General features: G+C 33.7%; 1 protein-coding gene across 5 annotated transcripts in view; it reads left to right on the forward strand.

Annotated features, from left to right (window-relative positions):
- Positions 1 to 6,125: 6,125 nt before the first annotated feature.
- Positions 6,126 to 13,786, forward strand: part of GYRA (DNA GYRASE A) — a 34,790-nt gene continuing 27,129 nt past the window's right edge. For 2 of the 5 annotated variants that reach the window (XR_015172965.1, XR_015172966.1), the window contains exons 1-4: positions 6,126 to 6,712; positions 10,165 to 10,234; positions 10,410 to 10,475; positions 12,933 to 13,034. Coding sequence is in view for 2 of the 5 variants with exons in the window: in XM_086426404.1 (XP_086282530.1) it covers positions 6,279 to 6,712; positions 10,165 to 10,234; positions 10,410 to 10,475; positions 12,933 to 13,034 (672 nt within the window). In the remaining 3 variants the exon portion in view is untranslated. The remainder of the gene's footprint in view (positions 6,713 to 10,164; positions 10,235 to 10,409; positions 10,476 to 12,932; positions 13,035 to 13,786) is intronic. The other 3 variants (XR_015172967.1, XM_086426404.1, XM_086426403.1) reach the window with 3 other exon arrangements.

Consider the following 13,786-nt stretch of genomic DNA (forward strand, 5'->3'; position numbering starts at 1 on the left):
TTCTTTTCGAAGTCGTAGTAGTCAAAAATTTGGGTCGCTTTGACCGGTACAGATTTCTACTAATTGTGGAAAGAATAATCATTCTCGGACTCCCTTCTCTTGACATGGCATGTGCATAAAATCGTAGATTTTCTTGAGATACACAAATACATATTTTATGGGGATGTGCAATTGTGTATTCGAAGTGATGAAAAAGAATCATGATTTTCTGACTCAAAAAATTTCATTTGGTCGACATGGCAAAGATACAGAATCAAAGATCTTTTTCTTCGGGATACACAGGGAAAAGATCTATAGTTACGTGCACTTCCCACGTCAATCGAGTGAAAACTTTCTGAGTAAGGAAATCAATAGTCTAAAAATATATATGGTTCTATGCACATGCCATGTTAGGAGAGTATGGTGGAGTCAAATTATCACGACTCTTGTGAAAAATATTTCTTCAAAGTTACTGTAAAATATTTTAATTAAAATATAAATATGTTTGAGTTGTATTTGTACATGCGATATCTTAGGATTTTCCTTAAAAACATTCTATGTATGAAGAAAGTTGAATGTTGAAATTTAAATAAGGTGTTGATCTAGAATATTAACTCGCACATGACAAACAAAAAGAGATAGGTCTTGAGTTCAAGCCCCTCGTTGGCTCACGCATAAGGATTTATCTCGATTTATCTGGTACGTGTAGTTTTTGGGTATTGCATGTATTAGGATTGTTTGTGGATCGGATCAAACCCTAAACTTGATCTATTTCGATCAAATAACTTCAAGTCTGGATCGATAGTTTGGATTCTGATAAGGTTTCTATTTGATATTTTATTGGATTGGATATGGATCAATCATGTCCCAGTCCGATAATATATTAGGAAGTATATAAATCTGGTTTGGCATGATCTAGACCCAATCCCATAGATAATGGATCAGATCTGGATATTAAAATTGAGTTCCTATATAATTTTATTATATAATTTTTGTTATTAAAGTATATAAAAATAAATAAAATAAATATAAAACAACATACATGATGGTGAAAATTTGGGTGACCCAAGTCTTGATTAAGAAATCGGGTATGGTTATCCACATAAAAATTGAGTAAAAAGTTGGATTTGGGTATTTTCCTAAAATTGAGTGTATATGTTTCAATTTGGGTATGGAGTTGGTAGAAGTCTTACCCAACCCACACCCGATCTGATGCCAACCCGAATTGTACTAAATTCTCCTATAATATTTGGGCGATATATATATATACATAACTAAATTTATACTTTAAAAGATAAATTAAAGAGCCATGATAATATGATGCCCCATCATAGAATCACAGATCATTTACCTCAAACTGCACATGACTTTTTTTTTGTGATTATACGTATCCCAGTGAAAATATATATTGTTCTGTGATAAGGGTATAGGATGGAGGTCAACAAGGATAAGATTAAGTGAAAATTACTTAATACGCCCTAATACGGGTTTTTATAGAATCGTATATCATTTACCTCAGAATGCACACGACTTTTTTTTTGTATTATACGTATTCCAAGGCAAATGATATATTGTTTTATGATAGGGGTATAGGATGGAGGTTAGTGAGGAAAAGATAAAGAGAAAAATTACTTAACACACCCAAACACGGGGTTTTATAGTGATGGAGGTTAGCGGGGATAAGATTAAGAGAAAATTAGTTAATACACCCTAATACAATAACATAGGGTTTTCTACTTTAAGTTAGCAATGGTTTGAATAATACCATCTACCTGAATCATCCGACCCCAATAAATCGGATATGGGCAAGGTTTTTCTACCTGATTAAGAATTCAAGTAATATTACCCGATACCCATTTACCCAAAAGTTTTGTAGGGTCGATTAAGAATTTAGGTAATATCCTACCCGATTACTCGTTTACTCGACAATAAAATTATAATTTCATATTCTATATATAAATATATGTAAATTATTAGTTTTTTATGATATAATTTTTGTTATTAAAGTATAAAAATAAAAAACCAGATGAGATGTTGAAAATTTGGGTGACCCAAGAATTAATTAAGAAATCGGGTATGGTTAACCAACTAAAATTTTGGTAAGAAGTTGGGTTTGGGTATTTTCCTAAAATTGAGTATATATGTTTCAATTTGGGTATGGAGTTGGTAGAAGTCTCACCCGACCTACACCCGATCTGGTGTCAGCCCTAATTCTACTAAATTCCCCCATAATATTTGGGCGACAAATAATTATATATATAAAAACTAAATTTCTACTTTAAAAGTTAAATAAAAGAGTCATGATAATATGACGTTCTATCATAGAATCATACATCTTTTACCTCAGAATGCATAAGACTTCTTTTTTTCGTGATTATACGTGTTCCAAGGCAAATGATCTATGGTTTTGTGATAGGGGTATAGGATGGAAGTTAGCGAGGATAAGATTAAGAGAAAATTACTTAATACACCCCAATACAATAACATAGGGTTAGCAATGGGTCGGATAATACCCATCTACCCGAATCATCCGACCCCAACAAATCAAATATGGGCAAGGTTTTTCTACCCGATTAAGAATTTGGGTAATATTACCCAATACCCATTTCCCAAAAGTTTTGTAGGGTCGATTAAAAAATTGGGTAATATCCTACCCGATTACTCGTTTACCCGACAATAGTTATAATTTCATATTCTATATATAAATATATGTAAATAATTAATTTTTTATTATATAATTTTTGTTATTAAAATATAAAAATTAAAAAAATAAATCATACGAGTTGGTGAAAATTTGGGTGACCCAATAATTGATTAAGAAATAAGGTATGGTTATCCACCTAAAATTTGGGTAAAAAGTTGGATTTGGGTATTTTTGTAAAATTCAATATATATTTCAATTTGAGTATGGAGTTGATAGAAGTCTTACCCAACACACACCTGATCTGGTGCCAACCATGATTCTACTAAATTCCCGCATAATATTTGGGGGACAAATAATTATATATATATATATATATATATATATATATATATATGTGGGAAATGTTCAGCAACAAACATTTTGGCAAAACATTTTTCAAAACATGGGTTAGAGGTTTTGGAATGGGCTGATTTTTTGTGAGGATGATCTCTACGATGAGGAGATCATCATCACTAAAAATCAGCCCATTCCAAAACTTCTAACCCCATCAAAATGATTTACAAAAAATGGACGGTCCACGATTTTTCAACTTGTAAACATGGGGCTAGAAGTTTTGGAATGGGCTGATTTTTGGTGAGGATGATCTACTCACCGTAGAGATCATCCTCACCAAAAATCAGCCCATTCTAAAACTTCTAACACATGTTTTGAAAAATGTTTGTTGCTGAACGGGACCATATATATATATATATAGGGTGCGATTCCGTAGACACATAAAGCTATAACGTTTTTGTCTTATATGATTAAAAAGGTTCAGAATGAGCTGATTTTTTGTGAGGATGATCTCTGTGGTGAGGGGATCATCCTTGCAAAAAATCATTCCATTTCAAAACTTCTAACCCCATCAAAAGTGATTTACAAAAATTGGACGGTCTAAAATTTTTCAACTTGTAAACATGGGGTTAGAAGTTTCATAGGGTTAGAAGTTTCATACTGGGCTGATTTTTGGCAAGGATGATCTCCTCACCATAAAGATCATCCTTACAAAAAAATCAGCCCATTCCAAACATTTTTGCCCATATAAGACAAAACACGTTGTAGCTCTGTGTATACGGATCCTAATCCCTATATATATATATGGGAAATGTTCAGCACCAAACATTTTGACAAAACATGGGTTAGAAGTTTTAGAATGGGTTGATTTTTGATGAGGATGATCACTACAGTAAGGAGATCATCATCACCAAAAATCAGCCCATTCCAAAACTTCTAACCCCATCAAATATGGTTTACAAAAAATGGACGGTCCACGATTTTTCAACTTGTAAACATGGGACTAGAAATTTTGGAATGAGCTGATTTTTGGTGAGGATGATCTCTACAGGAGATCATCCTCACCAAAAATCAGCCAATTCCAAAACCTCTAACCCATGTAGAACAAAAATGGTTGGCTAAAATGTTGGCAAAAATGTTTGGTGCTGAACAAGACCCTATATATATAGGGTAGCGTTCCGTGTACACAAATATCTACTCATATCTCCACAAAGCTTAGTAGTCGTCCGATTAAATGAACATCCAATGGTCGAGATGAAATGTACACATAAAACATAAGGATATTAATATAAAAGTTTCAAAATTACTTTTACCTCCTCGTGAGTTCAGCTTATCTTCAATCTCTCTAAGGCTTTTTAAAACAGTCAAAAAAAGTGATGAAAAAATAGAGACCTATGCTTCTAGAGCTTAAATCATATCTCATCTACTACAAGACCTTCTCTCTGTAATTTATAGAGAATGATATCACCCAATTCATCAATAAGAACAACATCTGCCCAATTCAGAAAACCCCAATCGATTTGGTCTTCTAGGACTTGGAGATTGTCATCTGGAGCTGCAATTGAGGAATCAAAGCTTTACTTCATCAACTTCTTCTTCTTCCCCATCACCCTTGATTTAGAGGACAATTTTCTTGAAAATTTTGGCTTGATTTGTCTTCTCTTTGGTTGAAATCTTACATTTTCCTTTAGACATTGAAATGGGGTTTATAGACATAATCAATTGAAGCTTGGTGAAGATGAAGAAAAGAAGATAAGAGTAAGGTGGGGTTTTATAGGAATCAGAGTTTTAAGAAGGAAATTTCTTGATGTGTAATGTCGCCAAGAACATTTCTTGAAACCAAGTTTCAATTTGGGACACGTCGTACAAACTTAAAAAATTTATTTTCCACCATTTTGGTGATCCTTCATTGTGGTTGGGGCATATGCATCAGTATCATTACTGCTATCGTTAACCATTTCAGGGTTTGGTTTCATCTCTTCCGATCTTTATCAATACGAATTCTTTAGCGCTAAGATCAAGTTACCGTCAGGTTAGTGAGAGAAGGAAAGATAGGAAGAAGAAGAAAAATGACATTTTAGAGAGAGGGGATAAACGATGATCTATTGTTTTTTCTCTCTTCTCTTTCTCTTCAATGAAACACTCACAGTGAAAAATGACAATGAAGATGATGAATTGGGTGTGGGGGAGGTAGTTACAAATAGTAAAAATTATAAGTGTTTTTATTAAAATCACATACTTTAATTTCTCTATTTTAACATGAGCCGTTTGATCATCTTTTAATCCGACGACCATGTTGATTTGTTGCTTTATAAGTTACCTCATGTGTACACGGAACGCAACTCATATATATATATATATATATATATTCTAAACGTTTTTACATGATATGTGTAGGGGTGTTAATGGGTACCTATTTAACTGAAATCGAGTTGAAATCAAAACTGAAAACCACGGTCCTGGATCCTTTTTTATTGGAATCGATTAGGGTTGGGTCTAAAATGGAACCGAACCAATAAGAATTGGAATCGTTAGGTTTAATCTAATGTGTACTTGCGGGTACCCGAAACCGATTTATTTTGTCATTTCTTTCAATATTATAGATGATGTAAGGTATTTTTTATTTCCAAATAGATACATCTTATATAAAATTCTTCAAATTTTCATATAAATTATTGATTGAATCTTAAAATGAGTTGCTATTATAAAATTTTATTACTTTTAACAAAGATAAATTTTTATTTTTGAAAAAAATCATTAATTTATATCTTTAGTATAACAAATTACAATTAAGTTAATAATTTTATTGATAATATATTAATTTTTTGAAAGAATTTATTTATAATAATTATTTGAAATACTTTTTTTTCTCATTGGATTATTGAGAATCGATATCGATGGGTACCCGTGATTTTTGACGGTTCCGGTTCCATTTATTTTGGAATTAAACCTGGAACCGACAAGAACTGAAACGGAACTAAATATCATGATTATGATTCTAAATTTCTTAGAAATCGAACCGAACCGAATCGAACCAAACCATCGACACCCCTAGATATGGGTACACTCAACATTTTAGGTGTGTGCAAATAGCGCCACCTATTTCAAATTAAAACAAGGCTCGCAGATCACACGTGCCCCAAATGCAAAAAAAAAAAAAATCTAAAAGAGGGCGCCAATCCATCTGCCCAAAAGGAGTTAGGGTTTTACAATTTTCCCTCCTTTAAGACAACACAGCGATAAACCCTTCTCCATTTTTAAAATCTACACAGACAGAGGAGAGAAAAAGGCTGACAGAACGACCTCAAATGGCGAAAACCAAATGAAACCCTCGTTGTTCATCCACACTGCAGAAGCTCATTTCTCTCCAACACCATCCATGGCGTTCTCAGCTGGTCTCCGCTTCACTACTTCTTCTCTTATCCGTTACAGACGCATCTCATTCCCTCTATCTTCAAGCTTCCTTGGCGTCTCGAGATCACGTATCGGTTTCTCTGAACTTCGTTTCCTTTCGAAATCTCCTAATCGATCTGTTCGAGCTGTGAGAGCGAAAAAGAAAGAGGAGAGAGATGATAAAGGAGAAGAGAATGGGAGTTTGATTGTGAAGGAGAGAGATGTTAAAGAAGGAAGAATTGTTCCTATAGAGCTTCATAAAGAGGCGACTGAAGCTTACATGGCATACGCCATGTCTGTGTTGCTTGGTCGAGCATTGCCAGATGTTCGTGATGGATTGAAGCCGGTTCATCGTCGAATCCTGTAAGTAATCTTTGGTTTTGGAACGCGAACATGATGTATGAGATTTGAAACTTGTTCAATTTGATGAAGAAAATTGGGAATTTTGTAGGGTCTTGGTTTTAGAATGTTCAATCATTTGCTCTGCGAGCTTATTTAGTAATCTTTGGTTTCAGTAACGCAAACATGATGTATGAGATTCTCTTGTTCAATTTGATGAAGAAAATTGGGAATTTATTAGTATGTTGGTTTTAGAATGTGCTATCATTTGCTTTGCGAGCTTAGTTTGTTGTTAGATATGGAAATGGTCTTCTGAAGTGGCGCTCCAAAAGAAAGAATGTAGTTAGATAAGCTGATTACATTAGTAAAAGATGGTAGGCTTGTACCTTAGATTTGATTGAAGGTGCCAGTTCACCAAGTTGGTAAAGTCGACTTATGTTCAAATGAAAGTATACTGGCATGTGCTCTATTGGTAATAACTACACATGTGCTTGATGAGTACCCATTGGTTTTAGAATATATATTAAAATTAGATGTCTTGAAAGAATGTAAGGAAGATTGATATAGCGTAGAACATGCAAACTTGGAGTTTATGTTAAAAATCTAGTTCTAGGGTGAAATCCCAAGAACTAAGAGTAATGAAGAATCTCTATGTCGAGCAAAACAGACTAGAAACTTCAATTTAGGTTTGAGATTGATAGAAATTAATCGCAAACACTAAAATTAAGAACCAATATCGGACTGTTATGCTAAAAAAACAAAGAAAGGGAAGAAAAGTCTTTTCTTTTATCAATCAATCTTAAAAAAAACTTACTTCCTGAATTTATTTATTGGAGCTCCTTATATAGATAACTCTATAACAACTGAGAAACCCTCTAAAATACTAAAAATTAACTTCCTAATCTATCTATAACATATTACTAACCTTCTAATCCTATTAGAACTTAATTTAGACATCTAAAAAGACTTTTAATTTTAACCTAAAGAATAGAAATGAATTTAAAACATAAAAAAAATTAGAAACTAACTAGGAAAATAAACTTTCTAAAATTGAAATTGAAACTAACTAACTAGGACTACTTAAGCAACTTAAAAAATAGAAAATCAATATAAGAAAAAATCTTAAGAGAAGTTGGATTAGGTCTTGAGGACCGGTCAAAGCTTGGGTCGGATTGACATGGTAAAACCGAGTTGACTCGGTCAATGTTGCTGATTTCTTTTTTCGATGCATCTTAATCTGATCATAGGCATCGAGATAAGTGTCTGCAAGCCCATCTACATCAACGACCCAAAAGAACGTTGATGGAATATTGAAATCAAATGTCGATTCACTTTCAATAAAATAAGACTAGGCTCTGAACTACGGAATGGAGAAACATGATTTGTTTAGTCGGCACTAGGTATTTGGGGCATAATTCAAAATATGTAACGAAGGGTCATGACTTCCTAGCTTATACTTAATCAAGTGGAAGAATGCTTTGCTTGCTTAAGAACTAGGGAGGGCTTGGCATTATACAATTTAAGTTGATGAATGTGGTTCTTTCAGGAAAATGGTTGTGGAGATATGGGGAGGAAAAGGGTAATCTATTGTGAATCATCATTTCTTTTATTTGTTGTTCGAAGGATGTCAAGAAGTTTGTTTCCCCTATTCCTCCATATGGGGATCCAAAGTGCCTACTCAAGTGTCATTCGTCATGTGGTTAGTGACTTTGAATAAACTTCCCATTGTTGATCTTCTTAAGCGTAAGGGCCTTGTTTTGGTTGATTATTGTTGCATGTGTAAAGTGAATGGGGAGCCTGTGGAGCATATTCTTATCCATTGTGAGGTTGTTTTTATTGTTTGGTCTCATTTCTTTTTGTTGTTTAAGGTTTCTTGGCGTCACCATTGCTCTCCTTTTCGGTTGGAAGTCCCATCCTTTTCTGGCAGGTTGAAGATTTTATGGAAGTTGACTCCCTTTGCAATTTGCCTGAGTTTGTGGAAAGAGAGGGGAACATGTGCACGTTTGATGGGAAGGAAAGAACTACATAGAAGTTAATTTTCAACATTCTTGGCTTGTTATGTTATTGGTGTAAGCAGTTTAAGGAGTTTATGGGGTTGTTCTTTGAATACTTTTTGCTTAGATGGGAAAATGTAATTAGGGAGTGATCACCGTCTTTGTATTTCTTCGAGGACACAGTGTTCTCTTGTCAATAAAATTTACACATATATAAAAAATCATCATTTATTCAAATATGAGAGTGGGGAGCATGGTTGGTGTCTTAGTTTGTCTTATGGGTCGACTTTTTGGAAGGGATCTAAAACATCCATTGGGAGCTTCTCGGGGTCTTACCTTTAGGTATAGCCAAGGTGGCTATTAGATTTTGGTAGATATTTGGTATGAAGATATGCCACCACTTATTGATTTTTAAGCTTTCTATAGGCTTCCAGATTTCATAGGGACACCAATCAACCAAAGTAGGTATATTCTAGATGAGGTGTCTTGGAAAAATTGATTTTGGAGAAACCTAAATGATTGGGAAATTAAATTAAAGGCAATTATTTTTATTTCGACTTCCCTAAATCATTGAGAGGCGTAAGTGATTGAATGTAGTGCGAGCCGCAATAATTGACTTCTTTGTGAATCCATTTACAACTTATTATATAGATCCCACAACCTTGGTTTTCCTTCGAAACATGTGTGTAGTTCGTCTATTTTGTTGAGGCTACACACACATATGTATATTGTAATTGGCCGTTATGAATTAGGGTTTAGCGGTTAATCATCTGATTATTCGTAGGGGAGTAAAAGAGGCATTATTCTCCTCCTATACAATGCCCCTTTATGTGGGATCTTTGATCAAGATTCCTCCAGCAGTTTTGTCTGACTTAGATTGCTTCTGGATGTGTATTCGATATGTTCACGAAATGAAATGCTACATAGTTTAGTTACAAGGGAAAGTTATTGTTGATGCTCCCTCCCTTCGCTCTCTTTTGGTCAATTTGGAATGCGAAGAATTCCTTGGTTTCTGAGATTGAGTTTCATTATTTAAAATAGTTGGGAATGGATATTAAGGTTCCTTTGTATATATTTTTCACCCGTTTCTTCCTTTGTTTAGATGACAAACATGCGGCTTCATTGACATCTTGGAGTGATACTCTCTACGACTAAGCATATACTACCTTTTTTCTTTCAATTTATTCATGTTCAGTTCTAGTGGGACTTAGAGCAAGTTAAGACAAAGAATTGATGTGGCTTGATTTATTTATTTAAATAAGTTAATAATTTATTGAAGAAGAAAGCAAGGTCGGGCGAGATGACCGACCAAGCAAAACAGACTACAAGGAAGGCTAGATGAGCTAGTTGATGTGGCTTGATTTTATGTTATGCACTAATTTTGAGCTTCCATTGTTCATAGGCTACTTAATTTGAGTGTATGAGATTGTTAAGATTATTAACTAACACTTCATTGGTTCCATCTTCAAAATTTGGCTGCAGATTTGCGATGCATGAATTGGGCCTCTCATCTCGAAGACCATATAAGAAATGTGCTAGAGTTGTTGGGGAGGTGACCCTTGCTATTTGATTTTAATTAATGGTTTATTCGATTTTAGTTTCATACAAGTTTCCAAATTTAGTTTTTATTTGCAAGTTCTGTTCGTTTACTTGCACCTGAAATGTTAGTGTGCTTTAATATTTTTGGTTTTTTTTCTTAAACTCTTTATTTAATGCCTTCATTGTAGGTTCTAGGTAAATTTCATCCACATGGAGACTCTGCCGTTTACGATTCTTTGGTTCGGATGGCACAGGTAAACATATGAATTTCGTTTAACTGTTAAAAAGAGCTGTGCTCTTATTGATCATCATCTTTTTTCTTCGTTATATTTCAACGGGTAAGTAGATTGTAGAGTAAGTATAACGTAGTGGAAGCGTGTGAATCAATAGATTCAATAGGTTATGTTCAAAGGAACACTCTAAATCAATTTGAATCAATAGATTCAATTGATAAACAAGCAATAACTTGAAAGAAAATATAGCATAAAGCTAAAAAATAATTAGAAGAGAAAAGATAATTGACTGATTTTCGGATTTAAAGTTCCTTATATAGATAACTCCATCATAACAACTTATAATCCTACTAAAATATTAAAAATTAACATTCCTAACCTATCTATAGCATAATATTAATTTTCTAATCCTATTAAAACTCAAATTAGACACTTCTAAGCACTTTTAATTATGACATAAATAATAAAAACGAATTTAAAACAAATTAGGAACTAACAAGGAATTGTACTCCTAACATAACTACGAAATATAAATCCTACTAGAAGTAGAAATAGAAATCCTACTAGAAGTATAAATCCTAGTCAAACTCTAACTAGGATTGTAGATGTCTTACATCAAATTACTTAACACGTATTACTATAACCTACTCTTGACTTACAGGTAAATCTATGCTATTCTCACTAAAAGAAGTATTATGCTAACCAAATCTTATGTAACAAAGACAAACTTGTGGACATGTAAGCCACACCTACTCCCACAAGCCCTATTAGTGGAGACCTCTGTACAATTTATTTAATATGTCAAGTGGTGCAATTTTTAAATACTTTGTTCATGTTGAGGGTATAATATAATAAAAAAATATTATATAAGTAGCATGCCTTTATCATGTAATAAATTTGTGCACATTAATGCCTATAAAAATATGTGCATATTAACCTATAAAAATATATAGATACCATATAATTCTCTAATAAAAATTATCTATAAAAAAATTATATATTTTACAATATTTTTTGTTGTTGTGTAAATTAGTATTTTGGCATGTGTCTAACCAATGACCATCCAACACAAGAAAATTCCTAGGAAATGGAGTGCCTCTGTTACATAGGCCAAAACAAATAATTAATTGGGTGAACTTTTACTTTATTTGGCAAAGGGTTAAGTGGCTTTAAATGATGTATGCTATCTTTTTTTTTTTTTTTTGATTGATGAAGGAGAAAAATAGAATACAAAAGGGAAGGGGTCGAGGTGACCGACTCAAGAAAAGAAAACAGCCAAACAGAATACAGAAAACAGAAGGACAAAAGACTTAAGGTTCTGCAATATTGCAAAAACTATCCCACTGAACTAGGAAATCTTCAAAGAAAATCCCTTTGAACTCCTTGAAAACCTTGCACCGGAAGAATAGAAACCCAAGAACCGAGATGAAGATCTCTTGTTTAGATTGGACCTTGCCCTCAAAAGTTCTATAGTTTCTCTCCTTCCAAATACCCCAACATATCGCAAAAAGCATTATGCTCCAAATCAACCTTTTTGAAAGGTGAAAACTACCTCCCAAATGAAGCCATTCTTCAAGGACCCCTCTAATTGTATCTGACACACAACAAACCACTCCAAACAGAGATAGAAAATGGGCCCACACTTCCTTAGCCACACTACAATGAAGAAGCAAGTGATTCACCGATTCCTCGTCTGCCCCACACATACAACAATAATTTGGACCACAAAGGCCCCTTTTCCTCAATTGATCTCATGGGCAAGAAATTAATCTGTTGTCTGTCTTTACTCCTAAGCTAAATTTATATAATACTTTTAAAGGAAACTTGGGTTGTAGTGGGCAGGGCAGAGTTCTAATTGATAGAAATGAATTTTTTTGTACATACGTGTCTGTGTCTGACATGGATTCAAGTCAAATATCCTGATGCACTATCATGTTCGTACATTTTGTTTTTCAAATAAAAATAAGGAAAGAAATATGTAGAGTGACAAAAACATTTCCATGTATCACTATCAAATAATTCCATAAATATAATTGGGTTTGTCTTATAAAGCAACTGCAGTTGTTTGAAATTTTAACCAATGTTTTCAAAGGTGTTGGAGGCTTAGGCCTTGAGGTTCTCCTCACTCCTCACGCCTCAGGGCAAGGCTCTCGTAAAACACCTTGCCCTATTTGCACAAAGGCTTACTCCTTAATTAAAGAAGCATTAAAAAGGCTTATGCCTTGAGGACACATGTTCCTCTATACAGTGCTTTCTTTATTTTGTCACCTCAGAACTCGGTGGGTTGGTCATCTCGTGGTGCTTTTTTGATGATGTATATGATCGATCAGTCATTTCATATTCCTTTTTGCCTCGTAAATTGTATGTTTGTTGAAATTGATGTATTTTTCTGATTGTTGGATAATACAAATCTCTGTTGTTGTTATACTGATTTTAGTTCTTTTGTGAAACTTATATTATGTTACTGCTCTTTTCCAGGATTTCTCCATGCGCTGTCCTCTCATTAGAGGGCATGGAAATTTTGGTTCAATTGATGCAGATCCTCCTGCTGCGATGCGTTATACAGAGTGCAGACTGGATGTAGGTTTCATATATTCTTGTATTTTAGTTATTGCTGTCTTTTGTCATTATAATAAGCTACAGTATGTGATGTAGGACATTAATGAGAGTAGAGTCAGAATGTGAAAATCCGGGTTTAAGATTGGACCACGACACTAAGGGATTGTTTGGTTGGAATTTAAAATCCTGTTCTTTCCCATAGTACAATTTTAGAATCTGATGTTACATTTGGTTTGGATTGTAAGAGATTTTGAAACATGTTTCTTGTGTTTTTTTATGCTAAAGTGATGTTTTTGTGCTTGGTTATACAATATCTCATATCACAAGTGTGGAACCAGGGTCAATGAATGGTGATTCTGATTCCAGAATCTAAAATAAATTTTCAATAACAGTATCTCCCAATGAAATTCTGGATTCTAGAGACCATTTTCTATAATCTGATTTTGACAATTTTTTCAAAATCAAATATGGAATCAGAATCTAACAATCCAAACCAAAACTCACAAGTTTAAGGAAATATGTAGCATTGAGAATATGCTGCTGGAATTATGTTTAAAAACTAAGTGTTAGTTCATATAAAAAATGCTGGGAGAAGCATATAGTGGGAGTTAAAGGTAAAGGAACTAAGGAAGATTAATAACACATAATGGAAATAAACATTAAAATAAAAGAAGTCAGCACTTAGGTATAGAGAATATGGTGCTGGAATTATGTTTTAAATCTCAGTTTTAGTTTATGTAAAATGTTGGGAGAAGCATAGGCGTTAAAGGTAG

This window comes from Akebia trifoliata, chromosome 15 (genome assembly GCF_017979445.1).
Source record: "Akebia trifoliata isolate Shusen 1 chromosome 15, ASM1797944v1, whole genome shotgun sequence".
In the NCBI taxonomy this organism is placed as follows: Eukaryota; Viridiplantae; Streptophyta; class Magnoliopsida; order Ranunculales; family Lardizabalaceae; genus Akebia; species Akebia trifoliata.